General features: G+C 44.1%; 1 protein-coding gene across 7 annotated transcripts in view; it reads left to right on the top strand.

The window, feature by feature from the left end:
* The first annotated feature begins 19,530 nt into the window (after positions 1–19,530).
* The window catches only part of ASCC2 (activating signal cointegrator 1 complex subunit 2), a 39,822-nt gene continuing 34,290 nt past the window's right edge, over positions 19,531–25,062 (top strand). For 4 of the 7 annotated variants that reach the window (XM_028527650.2, XM_036014629.1, XM_028527648.2 and 1 more), the window contains exons 1-2: positions 19,548–19,653; positions 23,996–24,093. In XM_028527650.2, coding sequence (XP_028383451.1) covers positions 24,013–24,093 — 81 coding nt within the window. In that variant the 5' untranslated portion in view covers positions 19,548–19,653; positions 23,996–24,012. Of the gene's footprint in view, positions 19,654–19,690; positions 19,882–23,993; positions 24,094–25,062 lie in introns of those variants that run through there. The other 3 variants (XM_036014630.1, XM_036014627.1, XM_036014628.1) reach the window with 2 other exon arrangements.

The raw sequence follows: 25,062 nt of genomic DNA, 5'->3' as shown, positions 1-25,062 counted from the left end.
CCCAAGTTCAATATTTGAGTCCAAATTGCTTTGGGATCTTGGCCCAGACATAGATCCACACAAATACGCCCAATTGATTTTTGACAAAGGTGTAAAAGCAGTTCGATAGAAGAAAGCATTTTAAACAAATGGTGCTGGAGCAATTGGACATTAATAGGCAGAAAAGAAAACCCAACCCCAACCCAAAACATCAACCTGAACCACATATCATACACAAAAATTAACTCAAAATAGATCAAGGATTTAAATGTAAAATATAAAACTTTTCAAAAGAAGAAGGAAATGTTTGAGATCTAGGGCGAGGGCAAAAGGTTTTAGACTTGACAACAAAGCATAACCCATGAAAGGAAAAGTTCAGAAATTGAATCACATCAAAGCAAAAATGCATGCTCTGTGAAAGACCCCGTGAAAAAGATGAAAAGACAAGCCACAGACTGTGAGAAATATTTGTAAACTACACTTCTGGTGAACTCCCAAACTCAGTGCTAAAAATCAAACAATGCAACAAGAAAACCAGCAAAAAACATGAACAGACATTTCACTGAAGAGAGTGCACAGATGGATATAAGCATATGAAAAGATATTCTGCATCACTAGTCAATAGAGAAATGCAAATCAAAACCATGATGAGATCTAACTACATACCTATCAGAATGACTAAAATAAATAGTGATAACACTAAATGCTGGTAAGGATGTAGAGAAACTAGATTGCTTACACATTGTTGGTGGGTACATAAAATATCAGGATCGTTCTGGAAAAAAGTATGGTACTGTCTTAACAAACTAAACCCACACTTAACAACATCCAGCAATTGTACTCCTAGACATTTATTCTAGGAAAATGAAAATATGATCAGACAAAAACCTGTTCGTGGTTGTTCATAGCTTTATTTATAATAGCCCCAAACTGGAAACAAACCAGATGTCCCTCAATGGGCAAATGTAAAACAAACTGGCACGTCCATACCATGTAATACTTTGAAGCAATGAAAAGGAAACATTGATACCTGAAACAGCTCCATGGGATCTCAAGGGAATTATGCTGAATGAAAAAGCCAACCTCAAGACGCTACATACATCGTGTATATATATGTAATATTTTTGCAATGACAAAGTTATAGAAATGGAAAAGAGATTAATGGTTGTCAGGGATTAGGGAAATGAAAAGGAAGGGAGAAGGATATGATTATAAAAGGGTTATAATCAGGATCCTTAAAATGGAACCATCCAGTATCTTGACTGTGGTGGTGGTCAAATAAACACACAGAACTAAACATGTACATATAAATGACTGCCTGTAAACCTGTGAAATACCAATAAAGTGGGTGAACTGTATCAATGTCAATTTTCTGGCTGTGACATTGTACTAAAATCATCTCATGGGGAGAGGGGAATAGGTGAAGAATATAGGGAATTTATCTTGGTTGCATGTAAATCCATAATTATCTCAAAAGAAAAGTCATTTTTTAAATTCATTTGAGTTCTTGGCCAAGATGGTTCTTTCAGGGGTAAAGGTACATTTATCATTCATTTGGGTACTAAGGTCTCAACTTGATAATCTTTAGCAAAGCCAGTGTGTGTGTGTGGCACTGGGCTAAGTGCTCTCCATAGACTGTCTCTTTTAATAGAACCCACTGAAGAAGAAAACTGTGTTATTATACCTCCATTTAATAGGTGAGGAAACTGAGGCTCAGCAAACTCATTTGTCTTGATCCACATAGCGATTAACAGCCAGGAACAAAACCAGAGCTTCTGAGTCCAAGACACACCTTTAACATCTACCCTAGTCCTCCCCTCTGATTAGACGCTATGTGGCATTGGTCTTTGGTGCAGGCTGGCCTTGAACATGGGTCCAAAGGCCAGGTCTCTCCTTGAGTAGTTACCAGGTGTGGCAGTACAGTGGAAAGAATGCTAGAACCTTCCAGAAAATTCCTCTAGACCAGAGATTTTCAACCCTTTTCACCTCATGGCACACATAAACTAATTACTAAAATGCTGCAGCACACCAAAAAATATATATATCATCCCAGCTGGTGTGGCTCAGTGGATTGAGCGCCAGCCTGCAAATCAAAGGGTCTCAGGTTCAATTCCCAGTCTAGGGCACATGCCTGGGTTGTGGGCCAGGTCCCCAGTAGGGCGTGCACGGGAGGCAACCACATACTGATTTCTCTCCCTCCCTTTCTCCCTCCCTTCCCCGCTGTCTAAAATTAAATAAATGAAATATTTAACAAATACATTTTTTGCTAATCTGACAAAAATAGGTATAATTTTTATTCATTCACACCAGTCGGCTATTGCTGTCATTTTTTTATATGACAGTCTAGAGGAAAAGAAGTCAGTGCCCCTGACTCAGTTAGTGAATGCTTTAAAAACTCTTGCAGCACACCGGTTGAAAATTGTTGCTCTGACCATTCCAATTCCCAAGACTAAGTTTAAGTCCCAACACTATCACCTGTAGGCTGTGTGGCCTTAGGAAAGTCACTTCTGTCATAGGTTCCTCATTCTCAAACCAGAGCTCATAATCCCCGAACTGTCAGTGGTTTGAATGAAGTAATGCATTTCAAAGGGCTGTGGACACTCCAAAGGGGGCAGTTATTATTAATAACAGGGCACCATGAAATAAATTCTAAATATAGTCTACTCACTCCTATTTATCTTCTGGCTTGATGGTAAACAATTTAAGGGCATGGGCTAAGTTTTAGCCTTTTATTCTTTCCTAAACCCTTCTTATTAAGTACTCACCCCCCCAAAAATAAATAAATAAATGGTAGCTTTCTAAAAGTCCTTGTTAGCTTCTCTATTGGTAGAAATATGATCAAATGCAAAAAGAAAAAAGCAAAGTATTGATGGTAAAAATGAAGAACCCTGTCCTTTAACCACATTTTTCTTGTAAATTGCAAGAACTGAGAATGATCTCAGCGCAAAATTGGCTCCAGAATTTCCTGCCTAATAACCCCAGGTAACTCCTTGTTTTCAGTTTTGGAAGTGTGGGTTCTATCTTTTCAGGGGCATGGAAGAATGTGAAATTTGCAAAGTTGTTTGAGGTACAACATGTTCTTGCTATTTATACCAACTAGGATCTGTGGCTGTTTTTTGGGCAAGGTTTTCCACATAAAATCAACCTTCCCCCCTACCTTTTCCCATTTCTGACAACCTCGCAAACTCATAAACAAATTCCTCAGCTTTATTACTAATGCCAATAACATGTACTTTTAAAACTTGCCTTTCATCTCGACATCTCAAGCAATGTTGCAAACAGTAATTAAAGTTCAACACCCTGGTGAGCGAGGCATCTATTATTCAACCCATTTTCCAAACAGGTAAGCCCAGACTTACAAATTAGAGGCCTGGCCTTAGGTCACCAGGGGTCGGTGCAGGGAGGGGAGTGAAATGAAAAATTCTAGGTTTCTCAGATCTTGGATTCAAGATCAAGTGGAGATGCCCCGTCACAGCAGGCATTCACTTAAGTGGGGTGACCCAGAGTGGGGCGGAAAAGAGAAGCAGGTCAAATTCACTGATATTCAACAGAGAAAGGAAAGGAAGAGAGGAAGGAAGGAGAGAAGGAAGAAAAGAAGGGAGGGAGGGGAGAGAAGGAAGAAAATGAGGGCCTAAAACAACTTAGAAGAGAGAATAAATGTATTTGATTCATAAATTTGGTTGAAGGTAGGGACAAGTATGATTGAAAAAGTAATAGCTTTAAATTGTCTGATTTTGCAATGAAGAATTAGAGACCATATAATTTTTTTAGCTTGATATTTTGAGATAACTACACTCACATGAAATTTGGAAAGTAGTGCAGTGAGGCTTTGTATACCTGCCCCCCAGCTTCTCCAGTGGTAACACCTCATGTAACTACAGCACGTTCACAAAACCAGGAAACTAATTGACACAATGCAATTGAGAAGACTACAGACCTCACTCAGACTGCACCAATTTGGGGAGCATAATATATTTGTAAAATTTTATGTTACACATAAAGTATGTAAATCTTAAGTGCCCAGCCTGATGAAGTTTTATGCATGTAAACACCCATGTAACCAATACCTCTATCGAATGTTATCGGCCCCAGACTTCCTTATGCGCCCCATAAGTCAACACTCTCCCCCACATAACCACTTTTTGTCGCCATCAATTAGTTTGTCCTATTTTGAACTTGGACATAAATAGATTCATACAGCATATTCTCTTTTATCTCTGGCTTCTTTCACTTAAATCCATGAGATTTGTCCATGATTTGACATGTAGTAGAGAGTCATTGTGTAGCATTTTATGGTATGAATAGACCACAAATATTTCTCTATTCTACTGTGGATGGACATTCAAATTACTTCTAGTTTTTGGCTAACATGAAGAAGGCTGCTATGAACAGTCTTGTGCAAGTCATTTGGTGGACCTAAGTGCTCATTTCTGGTGGAAGCAATATGTGGGAGAGGAATTTCTGGTCATAGGGTAGGTGGATGTTCAGCTTTGGGAGATACTCCCAAACTTGTCCCAATAAGTTTTGCACAGCGGTTGTACCAATTTAATTCACCCTCCCACCAGTAGTGGTGAGAGTTCCAGGAAAAGTAAAAAATTGTACGTCATTAAACTCTCAAAAGTGATTGTAGCAAGTCCCACTAAGATCCATGTGTGCTTCAGGATCCTCATTTCAAAGTGTTTTCCTGCTCAGATTCCAAAGAGGAGAAAGTGTCTCAGAAAAATCTCAGAGGCCATGGGACGGGAATATGACATCACATGCCAGGAAGTTAAGAAACCGGAGTTGTCATTCTGTTGGGTGACTTTGAGTCAGCTGCCACTCTGGAGTCAACACCTCTGAAAAGGAAGCAAAAGGATGGGGCCACTTCTAAATTTCCTTTTACTTCCAAAGGCCATGATTCCAAGATGAAAAAAATGTTGATACTGTGATATTAAGTGCAAGGGCAGAAATAGCATGCGCTGTGACTGGGGAACTCAGTTTGCCTTGCCCAAAAGCAAGGACTGGAGGAAAATACAATGTGTATGTTGTTAGGTTGTTGCCTATTTACCTTTGTTCTGTTTTTAACAGTATTTTTAAAAAACTGTGGCTATTCGAGTTTTAAAATATTTATCTATAGAAATATATTTGATAATGCACATAACTTGATAATATTAATACCCATATTAATGCACAAATTATTTTTTTACTTTTAGTTATTACATAAAACCTAAGACTCTATTTTCTCTGAATAAATCCTGAGCTCAAATTATTAGACACTTTGAAGTCTAATTTTTATTCAACAAACACCTACTGAGTACCTTCTCTGTGTCAGGTTCAGTGCTTGGCCCTGAGTGAATGATGGTAAACTAGGTATAAAATTCCTGAATGTCCAGGAATTTACTGTCTGCTGCAGAAGACAAACACATAAATGTAGGTACCAGGCAACGTGGTAAGGTTTATTTTAGGTAATTTGGGAGCTTACAGGAGGAACCTCACTTAGTTTGGAAATGTAAGAAAGGCTTCCTGGAGGAGGTGTCAGTCAGCTGAGAGCTGAAAAATGATTCAGAGTAAGTCAGGTAATAGGGGAACAAAAGAGGAAGTACATCCTATGCAGTGGGACCAGCCGGGGCATAGGCATGGGAGCTGGAGGGAGTAGAGGATGGTCATAGAGTTATAGTAGGCTCAGTGGTAGGAGGTGTGGCCCAAGACGAGACAAGATTGAGAGGCTTGAATACCCCACACAGGCCCCTGAACTGCCATGGGGGTGCCATTGAAAAATATGAAGCTGAGGAGTGACACAGTCAGATTAGGGCTATTCAGTAACCAAGCAGTCCTGCCCCCAATTCTCCTGGTAAGCCTGACCACTAGCTGATGTAGTGCCATATACGTATAAACTGGACTTCCTCTGTGGCCTTAGGGCACTGCTGTGGTTTTCTGTTAGGGAACTAGAGGATTGTCAAAAGGCAAATGTATTGGGCTGCTGGCTTCATTGGCATCCACCAGCAAGGCTTGAGCCCAGGAGAGGTGGCTCAGGGCCCTACCAGGAGGGGGGCACAGTAGGTGGATGGGCAGCGGCCAGAGGGTTGAGAAAAGGAGGCATTCATCTGAACAGTGTCAGGGATTGTCAGTGGGCACTGGTAGAGAAAACTGAGCCCAGGCGTGCAGGAAGCAGAGACACATTGTAACATACGTCTGTAGCCAGTGGGAGAGAGACAAGGCCGCTAGAGAAAGGGAGACAGTCCCTTCCCCAGTCCCTTCTCACTATCTCTGCAAAGGCTGCTTTGTGCTGTGACACTGGCAGGTCACCCCAAGCAAGCACTTAATGCTTGAGTGGAGTTGGGGACATGTCAGTTTCCTGACACATCAGTCAGAATCACAGGGGTTCAGCTGGAGTCAGGGCAGCCTTCCCGGTTTGTCTGGTGATGTCTTGATAAGGTTCTCAAGGTCTGCAGTCAGCTCCTGACAGCTTCCCCAGGTAGCGGTTCATCTTGGGACGCTCTTGCTGCCTGCCCGCCTGCCCACCCAGGGCACAGCAGCTGGCAGGCCGCTGCCTCCTGCCGGGAAAGGCCCAAGGCTCACTGGGTTTCAAGAGTCTTGACTTTCAAACTGTGAATATGGTGTCTTTGGAACTGGTTGAAAACACCCCTGATCAGCAGGCAGCAGGAAAATTTAAAGGCACAAAACTTACTTGTTAAAATTTTTCACATGTTGTCTAAAAAGTATAAAGACTTACGTGTAAATCTCAGACTAGCTAAAAATCTATGACCTATCTGGGGTTCCCCCAAAAGCAGGGTCTGAGATACAGGCTCACTGACAGTTTATTTAGGAAGTGACCCCAGGAAGCAGGAGTGAAGAGCAGGCAAGGAGAAAGAGCCAGAATAAGAATGGGCCATGAGGGGCCCTAGTATGGGTGACTGGGGGCTCAGTTCCTCAGGATCTTCCGAGGTGCCTCGAAAAGTATATCTTGGAAGCAGCCACTCTGAGGACTAAAGGGGGAAGCATTTAGTCATCAGCTTCTATTCCCGTTGGTCAAGGTTTGCCTCATGGGGTATTAACATCTTGCACTTCCAGGTTGCACATGGTACAAATATTGAACCCGACAGGTGCCCTGCCCTGGTGTCATAAAGTGAGAGAGGTGAGTCATTGTCAGGTTGCACCTAAGAGCACGTATCACTGGTGGAATAAAAGGTGAGCCCAAGAGGACCTGAAGCGCTACACGCAGGTGTTCGACTCATTCTACAGGTATACTACCACGTCCCTACCCCCAGTCATGGCTCTCTCTTGACCTCATTCAATGGACACCTCAAGTTCTTGCCTGCCCAGAATCCATTCCACTTTTTCTGGTAGCAGCATCTCTATTTTGGGATTGGGAAGCCAAGGCCCCCCCCACCACCACCATTGTCAGTCCTTGTGGTTGGGTGAGGCTGACCTGCCCACCTCCCCAAGTTTTCAATTCCAAGGGTAGGTCAAGTCCCAGTTTCATCCAATCAATCAGTCTGTTCTTCCCCTCCAGCTAAAGTGATTGGTGCAGGAATAGTCAGTGGATCCTGTTGGTGCTGAGATCTTCATTTGGGTAGTTACACAGCCATACACTGGGAGAGCTGATTCCATCCCAAACTGACAGCGTGGGACTTGGAGGACTTAAACCAACTGACACACCCACCCCACCAGATGTAGATGGTGATTTCAGAGTGAGTTTGTGACCTAAGTGGTCCAGCCAGGCTGACTTTCAGGACTACAGTTTATACTGTAGGAACAGATATCTTCTTTTTGGGCATTGAAGTGAATAAGGAGGCTCATGGTATCAATTGCTGCAGGAGTGACCTGCAGGACCCTGCAGGACCCTGAAGTGAACCAAGCACAGTGGAAGCCCTCACTATATATATTAGAGCAAAAAAGACAGAAAGAACTGGTCCCTGAGGATGAGGACATGGGTGAGTTGTTGAATCAACAAAACCTAAAGCTTAACCTACTTCTGGGTCTCCAGTTATGTGAACCAATCACTTCTCTTCATTGTCCAAGTCAGATTAAGGTGCATCTTCTGTTACCTGCCGCTGAACGCAATCCTAACTGAGTCCTGGACGTAGGCATAAAAGAGAAATATCAGTTCATGTAACAGAAGGCCCAGGGTAGAGACACTCCCAACAAGCTGAGACTGCGCATATGTGATCTCATTTGATCATCATCTCACCCTGGTAATTACTACTCTGATCCCCACTTCACAGATGAGGGGAAAAAAAGACTTGAAGAAGTAAAAGAACTAACCTACTGGCTGTCAAGTGAGAGCAATTTTGTCCCACAGGGGACACTTGACAATGTCTAGAGACCTTGTGCTACTGGCATGTGGTAGGTAGAAGCTAGGAATGCTGTTCAATATACTACATGCACAGGATTGCCCCCAACAAAAAATTATCTTGGCCAAAATGTCAGTTGTGCTGAGGTTGAGAAACCCTGTTTAACTGACCCAGGGCCCCTAGGAGTCTAGGCTCTGAATCAAACTCAAGTCTGTCTGATGAATGCAGCTGAACCCACTCTGGACATGCAGTGCAGCCCAGCACTGGAGCCAGCCAGGAGTGCCAGGAGAGGAAGGGGCCTGAGAGCCGGAGGAGAATGGAGCCCAGTCATTTCAGGGGCACTTGGGCCAACTTCACCCTCAATTAAATGCATTCCAGGGTGAGCCCCTTGCAGATTCTTGCATAATTTCTTGGCCCTGATAGCCTGTGCTTCAGGGAACCTGGGGAGGCCTGTGGCTCCATGCCCAGAGTACCAGCTCCATTTCTACCTGTTTGCCTGGCATTTGCTACACAAAATTAAAATTAATAATTCATCTCACAGGATGAATAATTCAACAGAGGGGACAAAGGGCCGCTGGCATCACAAAACAGCCCACATTGCCTTCTAAAGGGAGAGGGAAAAAGAAACTACAGTTAGGCTGGTGTCTGGACCAAAATGACCCTGATATAAACAGTTTAAAAAAGCCCTCCTTTGGGACACAAAGAGTTGATGGGGACATTGGGGCTTCCAGAAGGGAATTCAGAACCTTATCTCCCTCCCCACCTCACTTCCAACCTCACTAACCTTCACAGTTCATTACAGACAGCTTAATTGGCACCTATTCCAGGAAGCTTTCTCTGATAACCCTAACCAACTGAAGCTGAAAAAACATTTCCCTCTGATCCCACGTGTTAGCCACTTAGCCCTGACCATTGCTGACCAACACAGCCTCACACTAAGCATTGTGTCTGTTACCAAAGATTCTTGGAACATAGAGTGGCTTTTCTAGCTAAAAGGAAAGAAGAGATTCAGCAGAGATCTGGTGTGAATGGTGCTTAGCATTTTGGGCATATAGCTCTTTTGAGGATCAGGAGAGAGCCTTGCAGTCTCTCTACTGAAAAATGCTCCCCAATATATCTGTGTATAATTCAGGGGGTCCATAGATCCTGGGAGCCACTTAATGGGCCAAGGTTTAGAGTTCCTGCTTCATGGGGAGCCTTTTGTTAAGAAGAGGGACTACAACTGTCCAAGGAATGAAAAACAATGGAGTCCCCCAGCTTTGCATTGAAGTGACCCTGTCCTAGGTGATAAGGTATTTCAAGGGTGTGAATAATCAGCAGGAGCTATTAGATGCCTACATATGACCCTGGGCGAGTCACTGCCTATTTCTGATGGTTTCCTTACTTGCAATTGTAAGAGGGTGTCTAGATAAGCTTGGCACTTTGATTCAGTCATCCCTTCAGCAAATATTTATAACACCCTATTAGGTGTCAAGTACCAAGCTAAGAACTGGAGATAAGGCTGATGAACAAAACATATGAGGTCCCTAACTAGTCAGAATGCAGAGTCTAATGAAGGAGGTAGTCATTGATTAATCATATGCAAAAAGGAAGATGATGAGCTGTGATCAGCGCTACACAGGGAAGTGTAGGGAGCTCGCTAAGACTGTGTATATCAGAGGAATGACAATAACCTGGAGAAAGAAGAGATGAAGAAGAGGCTTTACCTTGATAAGGGGAGCATGGGGGCATTTCAAACAGAGGAAGCACCATGGCCTAGTGCCCTGAAGTGTGAAGGGGGCCAGGGCACTTAAGAAATTAGAAAGTCAGCCCTGGCTGGTTTGGCTCAGTTGGTTGGGCATTGTCCCGCAAAGTAAAAGGTTACTGGTTCGATTCCCAGTCAGAGTGTATGTATGCTTAGGTTGCTAGTTTGGTCCCTGCTAGGGGCACGTATGAGACAACTAATCCATGCGTGTTTCTCTCTTGCATCGATGTTTTTATCCCTCTCTTCCCCTCTGTCCTAAATAAATAAATAAATAAATTAATTAATTAATTTTTTAAAAATTAGAAAGAGAAGCTACATTCTGGAGTCCTCTGGGTACTGTGTGGCCTGGGGAGTAAAGAACTAGAAACATGGGAAGGCTAGGTTCCCCTCTTTTAATGATGGTCAAGATATATCTTCCAGTAGCTTCTTCCTATGCTCTCCGAAGAAAAGCTAAAGAACTGGCACAATTCCACTACATTGCAAACCAGAATATTTTAATAGTTAAAAACATCAAGTACCAACCTTTCCCATCACCAGAATAGCTGGAGGTGCCTTTTGAAAATCCTTCCTCTCTGATTCTGCATGAAAAGTACATAATGCTACCAAATAAAAATGTTCAATATCCAAGTGAAGCAATCTTCCTGCCCCAACCCCCTCTGCGGTTTAAGCTGTGTCCCAGCCCTTGAGGAATTATTCCACCTCCTGGTTCTGTGGCTCCGCCATCCCACACTGATGATTATCGGGAGGCTTGGACGTGCCAATTGCCACTTTGATGGGTGGTCTGAGTATAGTCTCTTCGCTGCATGGGGCAGACAGACCTACCCTTTCATCTCCTGGGCGGGGTTTTAGGCTGGAGCCAGCACAAAGACTTCAGTTCCAGTGCCCATTCTGCCACCTACCAGCTGCTGGGCAACTCTGGGCAAGTTCTGTCTCCTCTCTGGGTCTCAGTTCTGTCATCTGTAAAACGAGAGGTTTGGACCACATGTTCGAGAAGATTCTTTCTTTGACAAGGGGATTCTCTGCCTTCTGCTTTCTAAGATGTGTTAGCTTAGACATTTTTTTTCATCTTTCCGACAATTGTTCACAGACCAGTGACAGCAGGCAAGACAACTAACCACTCAGTGTAAATTATAATGAGTGGATAATTAGCTGCCTTCAAATTAAGCCTCCCTTCTTGGAAGCCAGGGAACTTAGTTTTTAAGTTCTCATTATCATCATTTAATGCTGTTTTCTCACTGAAACCCAGAGGGGTAAGGAAGAATGACAAGCAGATGTTTTGTTATTAGGGGCCCCGGGGGATGATTTGAGATTTTCACTGCAGTGATCATTCTCTAGATTCTTCTTGAGTCAGCAGAAGCTTTGATGAACTTGACAGAGGGCAGTGGGATTGGACAGACACAGAGCAGAGACCTATTGAGAGAAAGCCGGGCTTAACAGAAAGCTGCTGGAGACAGCATTTCCTGGCTGGGGACAGTGTAGATTATGAAATTAGTATTTGTATGCAACACTTTACAAAGAGATTTCAGTGCTGTTATTTCATTTTCTCAGAAAGATGCTTTGCTTCTGCCTGAGCTCAAATCACTATCATCCCCCACATAAGGCCCCTCACTGCATAGTCTCCCTGACTACAGTAGATTGCCTGCCTATAAAAGTGGCCACCAACAATCTGTAGAGATAAAAAGTAGATCAGTGGTTGACCATGAATGAAGGAGTTAATTCCTCTCCTCTTGAATCAGAGCTGGCCTATAACTTGCTTCAACCAATAGAATGTGAAGGATGTGATGTTGTCTGAGTCCCAGATCCCATGGCCTCAAAAGATCTGACAGTTTTTACTTTTACTCTCATGGGGTCGGCCCACCATGTACAAGAGCTTGGGCTAAGACCAAGGTTTCTCAGCCTTGCCACCATTGACATTTTGGGTCAGATAATTTCTTTGTGCTGGTGGGCTCTCTGGTGCGTTGCAGGATGTTTAACAGCATCATTGGTCTCTACCCCCTAGATGCTCTAGTTGTGACAACCAAAAGTGTCTCTAGACATTGCCATATGTCCCCTGTGGGAGAAAATCACTCTTGCTTGAGAACCAGTGCACTAGACTACTGAAGGATGAGGGACCATGTGGTAAGAGGCCCAGCCAGCCACCCGCTATTCCAGCTACCCCAGCTCAGAAGTCAGACATATGAGTGAAGTTGTCCTGGCCATTCTAGTCTCAGTTGAACACCCAATTGAATGTAACCTAATGATAACTCTAGCTGACACCCCATGGAGCAGAAGAACTAAGCCTAGTCAATTCACAGAATCATAAATAGTATAGTATCTTTGTAAGCCTCTAATTTGGGGGGTAATTTGTCATGTAGCAGTAGATTGTTGAAGTACAGGCCTACCTCTGTTCTTGCTACCATTCATCCTCTCCATCCCCATGCCTACTGGAGTTGTCTTTATAAAATACCTTTCTAAAATTCCTTGGTTCTATTCAGAACTTCCAGGGTCTTCCCCACCATCAACAGGAGAAAGTCCAAAGTCCTTAACCTGGTCCACAAAGCTTCATAATCTGGCCTCTCCTCAAGATAGCCTCAAAGCCCAAGACTTAAGCTATACAAGTGTATGTACAATTTCTGAAATTGCCTATCCTCTTTGACACCTTTAGGTCTTTTCCAGGCTGTGCTCCTTCTCTGTGATGCTCTTCCAACCTGTCAGTTCCCACATTTCCTGAAAACTCAGACTAAATAGCATCCTCTTCAGAAAGTCCCTGCAGATCCTACCACCTGAGACTCTTTCTCCCTTATGACCTCTAAATACCCGTATGTCTATCACACCATATACATCTATCTCAAACCATGTTGTAATTCATATTTTATTCATATTTATGACAAAGACTATGAAAAACTCTGAAGGCTAAAACTATGTATTTTGTTGTTTTATTGACAGTACTTGCCACATAGTAAGTCCTTTATAAATGTTTGCTGAGTGAACATAGTAGGTTGAACAAGTATTACTATTCCCATTATGCAGAGAAAGAAATGGAAACTCAGAAAAGCTAAGGTGATTGTCCAAGGTTGGCCAGTGAATAGGAGGTATAACTGGAACTGATACCCAGGTCTCCAGACTCTACACCCAATCTATGTAGTATATGGCTTCACCATATATCTCTTTCAAACACCCTCGGTCTAGCTAAAGGATAGCAGTTGTTGGATACCCAAGGCATAATTTGGTCAATCCATAAACTGACTTCTTGTCATCACTATGTAGTGACTTGTAATGCCAGTTTGAACAGTTAGCAACCTTATCCCTCTTGTCCCAGTGGTTTCTGGCCAGCTAGACATGAGAAGGACTCAGCATCCAGAAGCTGTGTAAAGACAGAAGCTCAACGCAAAATGGCTTAGACAAAACTAGAGAAGTCTAGGGATCTCTGGACTCCAGTGCACCTAGACCCAGGGATCAAATGATGTCTTACTCTCTTTCATTCTCCCCTGCTTCTCATTTCTTTTATTAGCTGTTTTCCTTTTTTTAAAATACATTTTACTGATTATGCTATTACAGTTGTCCCATTCCCCCCCCCCCTTTATTCCCCTCTGCCCTGCACACTACTTCCCACCCACATTCCCTCCCCCTTTAGCTCATGTCCATGGGTCATACATATAAGTTCTTTGGCTTCTACATTTCCTATACTATTCTTAACCTCCCCCTGTCTATTTTCTACACACCATTTATGCCACTTATTCTGTACCTTTTCCCCCTCTCTCCTTCTCCCACTCCCCTGTTGCTAACCCTCCATATGATTTCCATTTCTGATTCTATTCCTATTTTAATTGTTTGCTTAGTTTGCTTTTGTTTTGTTTTAGGTATGGTTGTTAACTGTGAGTTTGCTGTCATTTTACTGTTCATATTTTTATCTTCTTTTTCTTAGATAAATCCCTTTAGCATTTCATGTAATAAGGGCTTGGTGATAATGAACTCCTTTAACTTGACCTTATCTGACAAGCACTTTATCTGCCCTTCCATTCTGAATGAAAGCTTTCCTGGATAGATTAATCTTGGATGTAGGTCCTTGCCTTTCATGACTTGGAATACTTTCCAGCCCCTTCTTGCCTGCAGGTTCTCTTTTGAGAAATCAGCTGACAGTCTGATGGAAACTCCTTTGTAGGTAACTGTCTTCCTTTTTCTTGCTGATTTTAAGATTCTCTCCTTATCTTTAATCTTGGGTAATGCAATTATGATGTGCTTTATTATGTAATTATGGTGTGTGCTTCCTTGAGTCCAACTTCTTTGGGACTCTCTGAGCTTCTTGGATATCCTGGAAGTCTATTTCCTTTGCCAGATTGGGGAAGTTCTCCTTCACTATTTGTTCAAATAAGTTTTCAATTTGTTGTTCTTCCTCTTCTCTTTCTGGTACCCCTATAATTCAGATGTCGGAACATTTAAAGATCTTTTGGAGGTTCCTAAGCCTCTCCTCATTTCTTTGAATTCTTGTTTCTTCATTCTGTTCTGGTTGAATGTTTCTTTCTTCCTTCTGGTCCACACTGTTGATTTGAGTCCCAGTTTCTATCCCATCACTATTGGTTCCTTGTACATTTTCCTTTATTTCACTTAGCATAGCCTTCATTTTTTTCATCTAACTTGTGACCAAATTCAACCAGTTCTGTGAGCATCCTGATAACCAATGTTTTGAACTGTGCATCTGATAGGTTGGCTATTTCTTTGTCTCTTAGTTGTATTTTTTCTGGAGCTTTGATCCGTTCTTTCATTTGGGCCATTTTTTTTTCTCAGAGCGTCTGTTAAGTACTAAGGGGCGGAGCCTTAGGTGTTCACCAGGGTTGGGTAACCTTGTCCCTGCGTTGTGACGCTGTATGTCGGGGAGGGGTCTGAGTTGGAACATTGGCACTTGCTCCACTCTCTGCCAGTTCCCAGTCACTTCCCCGGCTACCCACAAGCTAACTGGGCCCTTCTGGTGCTGATTCCCATGTGGGGGGGCTTGTGTACATTCTAATACCCTGTGTGTCTCTCCAGCGAACTCTCCTGTGAAGCTTGGAGTTTCTCCCACTGCAGCCTCAATGCTCACAGGTGTTTTCAATCAGAGGTTTGAGGCTTAATTTCTCCATACTGGGTCCCTGGGTTGTGCTGTCTGGCTCCCCAGCTGTTCCTCCCGGCTTATCTGCGTGCAAATGTGAGACAGCCCACTCCACCAGTCGCTGCCTTGCTGGGTCCGCCAGCTGCAGCCTTGCTGCGAGTCCTCTCCGCCCCGCTGCCCATTTCTGCCCCTCCTATTAGTCTGGATGAGTGTTTTTTCTTTAACTCCTTGGTTGTTGGACTTCCATACAGTTCAATTTTCTGTTGGTTCTGGTTGTTTTTTTGTCTTTAAATTGTTGTTGTCCTTCTTTTGGTTGTGCAAGGAGGCACAGTGTGTCTATCTACGCCTCCATCTTGGCCGGAAGTCCTCCCCCCCTTTTTTTTTGGGGGGGGGGCTTCATTCTCAGGTTCCAGGTAGTGGCCTCTGGCAGGCTTAGTTCAATATCCAAGTTTAGTTCATTCCTAGTGCTAGAGATCCCAGAATTAGTTATTGTTGGATAATTTTTGAATCATTTATCTATTTTTGAGCCAATTACCATGGCTGAGGGTTTGGGGTATGCCAACTGGCAAGGCTCATCTTAGATTGATGAGGTAGCTAGCTTCCAAGATGGATCTTGTCTTCTGATATTCATGGTCTTGTACAATACCCTCCCACATGAAACCAAAGCTAGTCATGGAGGCATTCTGTTTCTGCTTTGATCTCTTGGATTCCTCTCTCTGAAGCCAGGGGCCATTTTGTGGGGATATTCAAGCAGCCCCCATTTTTTTACTTTAAAATATGCAATTTTTCTCCAATAATACATTGTCAAGACATAAAACACAAAATCTACCATGGAAAACAACAGCAGAAGCCCCTCAATCCCAGTGCCCGGAGAGAACTGCTGTTGGTCTTTGTGGTTCTAAGGAGCCAGAGGTGGCAAGGCCACTGTCTGAGCCAGTGCACTCAGCACGCAAGACTCCCCTAGAACTGAGGGAAGCCTGCAGACAAAGAACACATGTAATGGTGCAATAGGACAAAGCTGAAGTTTCACACTTCAACAACTGTTTTTTTCTTTTCATTCTTAACCCACAGAAACCATGTGTGATAATAAATGATTAATACCTATAGTGGCTTTTTAATTTAGCTTTGGTTGGACATATGTTAGCTCAGACAGGAGTGTCTCCTTTAGAAGGTCACATTCCTCATTAATCTCTTTAGGCAAAGGAGAGAAAAAACAGATGAAAGAAATATAAGAGTTAACCCTCCAATTGACAGAGAGTATTCTTCCTCTTCCCATCCCTCCCTCCCTTCCTTCCTCTTTTCTAAAATTTCTCGAGCACCTACTATGTGCATGGCATTGTTTTAAACCACTGAGTTTTGGGGTAATTTGTTGCACAGAAGTAGATAACTAATACAATTGCATATGCCTCAACTCTGGTTAAGGGGTCAATCCTACTCCAAGTGGACTGCAGGAGGAGGAATAGTTCTCTGAGGAGTAATCAAGTTGCCATTAGTGGGGAAACCAATGGCTGCCCCATGCACACACACTTCCTGGATTTAAAAACAAAGGTAGTACTGATTCATTTTAGGTGACTCAGAGCATCTGGGCCAGGGAGGACTCAGGCCCATATATTCCTAGGCAGATTTCTGAACTCCAACTATTGACAGTTTTTCTCCCTAATTGTCCCTAGACTTGACTGGTTATGAGCACCACCGACACTTGCTTACTTTGCCAACACAAGTGCATTTGCTCTTTAAGCAAGTTAGTTGTTGTTGTTGTTGTTGTTGTTTTAATGTAGAGAATAGAGGCCCAGAAATTCCTCCATACTTGTGACTAATGTATGGTTTCAGGCTTCTCCTATTAAAGTGGCTTTTTAATTTAATTCCAGTTGGACATACTTTAGCTCAGACAATGATGCCTCCTTTGGAAGCTCACATTCCTTATTAATCTCTTTGGGCAAAGGAAAGAAAACAAAAATGAAAGAGATATGAGTTAATACTACAACTAACAGAAGTCCCCTTCCTCTCTCCCTTCTTCCTTCCTTCCTTCCTTCCTCCTCTCCACCAAAATTTCTTAAGCACCTACTATGGGTGTGGCATTGTCTATGCTCTCTCATTAAGCCTCGTAATGATGATGAAGTAGGTATTAATGACCCCTTTTAACAGGTGAGAAAACTGAGACGTGTTTGAAGAAGGTAGATTTTTTTTTGCAGTCGTATTATTTAGCTCCAAAACCTGTGATATTGATACCATAGGGAAGACAAAACTGATCCATACATTTTTGTCAGAGTCCTATTTTAAGTTTTCTCTATACCAACGGCTGCTACATATGATTTCCTTCCAACCAATCACCAAGATGCAGATGATCTTTTCTGTGCGCCCAATGTGTACAGTGCCAGAGTAAGAGAGAAAGAGAGAGTGAGTTAGAGTTTCTGGTGCTTTTCTGTTCCTTCCATATCATTGGATGACCAGGTTTCTCTGAAAAACGATAGCAATAAAGGGAAGTAGTCACTGTTCTGAGACAGCTTACAGCATTTGGCTACAGAATTCTTCCTGCCCTTGGGACTCCCAAACCTGCCTCATGGAGAATGGGCAGACCCTTGGCATGCAGGTTATGAGGCCAAACTCTGGGGCCAGACAGAGCTGCGTTCAAATCCCCACACTACCTACTCACAAGCTCTGTGACCCTGGTCTAGTCTCTAAACCTCACCATAGAATGGAACAATAATAGTTTATACCTCTATAAAGCTTCTACAGGGTCAAGGAGATAATACATATAATATATTTTTTTCCAGTCCCTGGAATGGAGTGAAGGCCTGACAAATGTCATTACTATCATGATTGGGCTGTATCCCTCTGCACCCCTACTTCCTCTGTTGAAGTCCCGGGGTTGATGGGCATTCCCTAAGTATCTGTGGCAAGCAGATTCTTAGACATCCCCCAGAGATTCCCACCTCCTGGAATTCATGGCCTTGTGTAAGTCCCCTCTGCATGATGTGGGCAAGACCTGTGATTTGCTTATAACAAATAAGAACATGGTGAGATGATCCCACTTTCATGATTAGGATACATGAGATTGTGACTTCTGTGCCATTAGCAGACTCTCCCTATTGCCTACTCAGCTGTCATGCTTTGATGAAGCAGGCTGCCATATTGGAGAAGCCCATGTGAAAAGCTGAGGGCAGCCTTTGGCCAAAGTCCAGCTAGGAACGGAGGCCCTCAGTCAAATAACCCTGAAGAATTGAATTTGTGTAACAGTCACATGAGCTTGGAAGCAGATGTTTATCGACTGAGCCCTCAGATGAGACTCCAGCCCTGGGTGACACCTCAGTTGCAGCCTTGTGGGGCACCCTGATGCAGAGCAGCCAGCTAAGCCATGCCCAGATTCCTGACACACAGAAAATGTGAGGTAATAAATATGTATTGTTATAAGCTGCAAAGTCTGTGGTAATCTGTTAGGCAGCAATACATAACTCATATAGGATCCAACTTCATTTCTGATTCAGAGCCCATTTCCCCTGATTCCTCAGCATCCTGCATTTATCTCATTGCCTCATAGCTATTGGTTTTCTTGTCTTGTAAGCTCCTTGAGGCTTTGTGCTTGTCATTCCTTGTAGCCCTAGTGCAGACAGCAGACCCTGGCACTAGGAGGGTGCTGAATAATATTTCATGACCCCCTAGGGCTGGGTTGTGTGCCCCATTAAAGGTTTCCATAACACCCTCGTGATAATGATGGTGGTGGCTTTTAAATCCTTACTGTGTGCCAGGCACTGAGATGAAGCCAGAGATGTGTATTTTTAACTAGCTTTCTGTGGTGATTCTGATTCACAGCCAGGCTACACCACTTGAAACAGTCTGTGGAAAAAATTCATTCTGTTCTTAAGACAGTTATATACATAGCCTCCCTGATTTTTTAAAAAATCTTTTTGTATTGCATACATACAGAAAAAAACACAACTCATATAATTTGATGACTTTTCCAATGAGAAACATCTATATTACTACCCCAAGTTGAGGACAGGGACTCTCCCCACTTGTGTTTCCACCACCATTCTCCAGACCCAAAGGTAACCGTCACCCTTACCCCATCACTACTCATTAGCTTTTCCTGCTCTGGAACTTCCTACAAACCTGTACTACTTCGTCTGCTTTCTCTTGCTCAGTATCATGTTTATACTTTTGACTTGTTAACATTCTTCTGGATTAAATTGGTAAAACTATGATTGAGAAGGTTAGGAAGGAGGTGGAAGACTGAGATTCGGAAAAGCCGAGTATTATACTTGGATTATTCCAAGAGACCGAATCACAACCTATTCTCGACTTACCTTCCATCCACTCTGCTGAAAGCATGAAGGGAGACAGAAGGGGACGGGGGCGTGGCTACAGTCAGGCGGGTTCCTTGTGGGGGCGGAGTCTTAGAGCTAGGGGCGTGGCCCCCAGCCCGGCATCTAGGCGGCAGTTGGGGGTTGGGGGGCGGGCCGGGCCAAGGCTTCCTGTCAGTGCCTGCGGAATCGCTGTTTGACCCCGGAAGTGCTGGCTCTCTGGCCGCTGTCACCGTGGACCGCTGCGGCTGCGGCCGGCCGCGGCACATCGCCGGTAGTAGAGCCGCGGAGGTGAGTGTGTGGCTGGGCCCTACCGGATGCGGGGCACTGGACCTGGGAGAAGCCGCAGCCGTGCCTCAAACAGCCTTGGGACTCTCTGCCTCCACGACAGGGCCAAGGCTATGCAGCCCTAGGGGTCTGAGTCTCCCCCATACCCATTAAGAGGCCAGAAGTTTTGGGTTCGAGGCTCGGCCCCAGAGTGACCTGAACTAGTCACAGTCCCCGCACTCTCATCTTGAGGTGAGAGGACCGTGAATCCTTCAGTCTCCTCGGGGCTCATTCATTAGTACAACAAATATGTATCTAACTTCTCCTTCGTGCCAGGCACTGGGAACAAGACAGACAAGTCTCCTGCCCTCATGGAGTGTACAGACTAGTAGGAGGAGTCAGTCAATGAAAAATAAATGCCCAAGATAATTAAAGATATGACAGTAACTGGGGTAGTGAATACTTTAGATAGGACGGTCTGGTAAAGTCTCCGAGGAGAGTAATATGGAGACCAGAAGGGTGATAACAGCCAGAGAAACTGAGGCAGCAGTAGCCGTGGGGATGTGCACAGGCCTTATTGTAATTGAGATTGCATTCAGCTCCCCTTCTAAAGAAAGCCTTTTCCTAACTTTTGGCTTTGCTGTCCTGCATGTCCCTGGGGTTGCAGCGGTGGGAACAGACATTGTCATGATCATTGTCCTTACCCTTTTGGAACTTAAAGTTTGTTCTCTGTCTAGTTAATTTCTGCCCATACCTTGGATGAAAACTCCTATCTTCCTTGACAACCTTCCTTTGTCAAATCAGTTCTCTCTGTCATAGTTCCAAGGGCCTTACCAACATAACATGGTACATTATGGTGTTGAGTTTTACTTGTTGTGTGGTTATTTGATTCATAGCTGTCTTTCCCTTAAAAACTGTAAGTTCAATGGAGGGAAGGACCAGGTCTGTTATTTGCGCATTTTAGTATTCTCTGGGCTTCAGTGCCTGGATAAGAGGTACTCAGAAGTATCTGAGTGGATAAGTGAGGTGATTAACATAGTCTTTGCTCTCCAGTGGTTCCTACAGGTCTCTCCTGCCACCAGGCTATTGTCTTCTCTTCCTGTCATGACTCTTCTACTTCAATGGCTCCTCACTGCCTTCAGGTGAAAGGCCAAAATCTTTAGCATAGCATGCAAGGCTTTTTTTAAAAATGGGCCCCACCCTAGCTGGTGTAGCTCAGTGGATTGAGCGCAGGCCTGTGAACCAAAGGGTTGCCGGTTCCCAGTCAAGGCACATGCCTGGGTTGCAGGCCAGGTCCCCAGTGGGGGCCATGTGAGAGGAAACCACACATTGATGTTTCTCTCCCTCTCTTTCTCTGTCCCTTCCCCTCTCTCTAAAAGTAAATAAATAAAATATAAATAAATAATTTTAAAAACTGGCACCATCTTTCCTATCCAACATCTTTCTACTTCTGTCTTCCACTCCCTGACCTTGTATTTTCAACTATACTAATGTATTCCTCAGGCTCTGAGCTTTGCTCATGCTTGCTCTTTGCTTGGAAGGCCCTTCCTTCTCATCTTCTTCTACTGTCCTGCAACAACCATGTTATAGGTCATTTTCTCTGTGACACTGTCCCTTTCTCTGCTGTGCTTGTTTTGGAAATTTCCTGTTATAGCGCTAATCATACCAAGTGATAGTCATTTACTTGCCCAGGACCCAGAAAGTACTCAGTGTTTGCCGAGTAAGTGAGGAAGCTCTGCCTATTTTTGGGACTTGAATGATAACAAGTAAACTCTATTGAGTGCTTATTATGTACCAAGTCCTGTGTTGAACACTTAGTGTTGATTACTTCCCACATTAGCCCTGAGGGATTATGTACTATTATCATCCCAGTTTTGCAGATGAGGAAGTCAAAGTTTAGAGAGGTTAAGGAACTGTCTCAAGGTCTCAACACAGATAGAAGAAAGTAGAGCCAGTGTTTGAACCCAGGCTACAGAACTATAAAGCTGTCTTTCAACTACCACACCAGCTTGGGTCTGAACTGCCCTTACAGGTACTGGCTTGTAGGAGTGGATTTTTTCTGAAAGTAGGTGCTGTCATTACCTGTCTAAGGCCTGACTCTGGGGCCTAGAATTTAAAGGGTGGAGATCTGTCTCTTCCTACAATTCTTTCCCCACACTAGGTCCCCACACTGGACATTCTCACTACTGTCTTTGGAAGGTAAACATGAAAAGAACTGGGCCTGTGAGTCATTTGGACTTCTGCACTGGTGAGAAGACCACTGATGTTTCCACCTGCCCTCCCAGCATCACCCGGGGTAGGGGTGGGGTTAGGAAAGAAGTATTTTCTAACATGGTTAGCACAAGAGACCCTGGTGCCAAGGCAGAATTGCTGAGCTTCAGTTTCATCTTGGCCACTAACGTATTTGCCCTGAGCACATCAGAGCCTCTCTTTGGACATCGGAGCATAATAATCTTTGTCACCCTTAGCTGGGTTGTTATGAGAGGCACATAAGACAGTAACTCAGTTAGAAATAATGTACATGCAACAGGACATTAGCAACGTTTTGTGAAGCTGAAAGATTAAAACTTACTCCAAGCCCCTTTTATTATTTTGTCTTGTGATTCTTTAGGCCACTTGACGTGTGCAGGGACTATGTGTGTGATTCACTGAGATTCTGGAGCTGAAACAGACCTTGAAGACTAGACAGACTGGTCCTCCCTCTTTATATTCCTCTAGGATGGATATCGTCATAGTCTTTAAAACAGCCCATGAGCCAAGCAAGGTTCCTCGTGTACCAAGCTGCTTCTCACCTCCTTAGTTTTGCTCTTGCTGTTTCATCTGCCCGGGGCACTCTTCTTCCCTCGCCAGTCTCCCGTCAAGACAACTCAGGCTTCCCTGATCCTTTAGGCTGTCCTCTAGAAACGCTTTCCTAAGAGCCATATCCCCGCAAGCTCAACTATAGAGGACACTCAGCACAACGAATGGTTAAGAGCCAGCCTCCTTCCCCCACTACTAACTGTGAGGCATTGGGCAAGTTTCTTATCTTCTCTGAGCCTCTATTTCCTCTTTGGTAAAATGGAGATAATAATAGAACCAACCCTAGAGTTGTCGTGAGCTTTAATATATGCAAAGTGAGTTAACATGTGTAAAGGAAGTTAATACTGAGAGAAGCACTTAGAACGGTTGCCAACACATGATAAGCATGTTGCTCCTGAGGCTATTGTCATCATTATTTTTGGATGTAAGCTTCCTCAGGGCAGAGACCCTACCTTATCAGTGTGTCTTCTGAACACCAGGCCCTGGCCTGATGTTAGAGATGTAGATACCCACGTGTGCATGTGTATATGTGTGCGTGTGTATACTATACATATAGTATATATATGTGTGTGTCTATATCTCTATATAGGTACATATATAGATCCATACATACAGTACACATACACACACACATACTATATGTATATAGTATATACATGTAACTCATGGCTGACCATGCTCCTCAGCTTATCTGTGAGGGCTCAGGAGGTAATGATTCCCTCATCCCGGCCTTGCTATGTCTTCATGTTGTCATTGGGACTGTACTTACCTTTTATGGCATGTCTTTTAAAGGGCGTAATTCACTTCATTCTGTGATGCAGCCTATACGCATGGCCCTCCTGTGGGTCAGGCCAAGTGATATTGTGAAAAGAGCACTGAGTGGGAAGACAGAAGGTGTAGGGTCTGCCCCTCACTGACTCTGAGGCTGATTTGGGCCTCTGTAGAAAGGAGCTCGCACTGGCAAGTTTCCGTGAATCCTGTCATCCTCTGTTCATCCATGTCCTTTTCCCCTGAAGCCTAGAGAGGCTATAAAATCTTAACACACTCTACAAGCAGGGAAAGGCCCACTGCTTCAGCCCTCAAAAGGCTTAAAGTCTGGTTAAAGGTCTAAGAAAAGTATCCTCCTGTTCAATTGTTCATCACATGTTTGATGAGGTCACCTCTCCACCAGCCTGTGTTGGTCATGGGAAAGGTAGCACAAAGGCAGCACGAGAAGGAGAGCCTGGGCAGTGTCTTCACAGAGCCCACAGGCCTAAGGGCACGGAGCTGGAGTCATAATAAAGATAATCTAGGCACTTTTAACCAGTACTTCTCAAAGGCGTTGGGGATATATCAGGAGTCAGCTGAAGAGGGAACTTCTGCTTACATCCAAGGAGTTGAGAACTCCTTTAGGTTAAAAAAAAAAAGTCAGTCTGGATAAGTAGGTGCAGGAACCAGGCCTTTGAGGCTCTCATCAGAAGCCCTGGGGCCAGAGGTTGCAGCTTCTCCTGGGATCAGTCCCAGAGCAGGCCCCTGCCACCAGGAGCCTATGTGTCTGCTCTCTTCTTCCCATCCATATTCCTTTTAGGAGGGTCACGCAGCACAATGCCAGCTCTGCCCCTGGACCAACTGCAGATCACCCACAAGGACCTGAAGACAGGGAAGCTGAGGACTTCACCAGCGCTGGTGAGCCGGTGCCTTGTGGCCGTTCAGCCTTATATTATCATTCTTGCAATTTCAAAAGTGGAAAGTAAATTCCTTCTTTATCTGTTCCAAGAATGACCTCAGGGCCACAGCCAGTAATTCAGTAGCTGGGACACTACTAGGTCCTTCCAGGCCCCAAGTCGAAGTTTCCGTTCCAAGTAGCAGCTAAAACTTGCGTAGTATTTTCCATGTCACCACCCCACACCTTCCCTCAAAGCATTTCATTTTGAATCGGAGTCTGATGACAGTTCTGACTAGCCTGAGCTGGCCTAGAAACGGATCCATCCCAAAGCGGGGTTTGGGTATTTGACCCTGCGGGAGGTGTTCAGGTTTCAAGCAGGCCTTTGTCAGAGCTATCTCAGCTGCTATCCACACTTCGGGGGGAACACTGATTTCAGAGGTCCGGCGGTATTTTATCACAATGGGCCAAGAAGTGCCACATACAGGCTCGGCAGGGTTTGTGAGAATGAAAAACAAGGAGGCTGTGAGCATGCCGATTACCAGCTGCAGAGTGAGATTAGAGCCACGGAGAGGTGCCAGGCTGCTGAAGGAGGAGACAGACGTGGGGACTGGAGTCCCTGTACCCACTTGCTGTTTTCCCAAGAATATGAGCTTACTCAAACAAGGTGGGAGGGAGTATTTTCCGGGGGCTTGAGTAACGTCGTGGGAAAAAGAGCTTGGTGTTTTATTTCCTGCTTTCTGGATAGCTCCCTATTACTTCCTAACTACCCTCTAATAATAGTACTTAACATTCACAGAGCACTCACTCTGGGTCAAACCTTTCCAAACACTTCACCTGGATTATCTCATCTAAGCCGCACCATAGCCCTGTGAGTAGGTATTTTGGTTGTTCCCATTTTACAGATGAGGAAACAGAAAGTTCAAGGTCACAGAACTAGGAAATTAGGGGAATTGAGATGGGAATCCAGCTAGGCTGACCCAAGAGCTCAT

This window comes from Phyllostomus discolor, chromosome 13 (assembly GCF_004126475.2).
Source record: "Phyllostomus discolor isolate MPI-MPIP mPhyDis1 chromosome 13, mPhyDis1.pri.v3, whole genome shotgun sequence".
NCBI lineage: Eukaryota > Metazoa > Chordata > Mammalia > Chiroptera > Phyllostomidae > Phyllostomus > Phyllostomus discolor.
The sequence above is the reverse complement of the archived record's forward strand: the minus strand, read 5'-3'. Positions and strand labels throughout refer to the sequence as shown.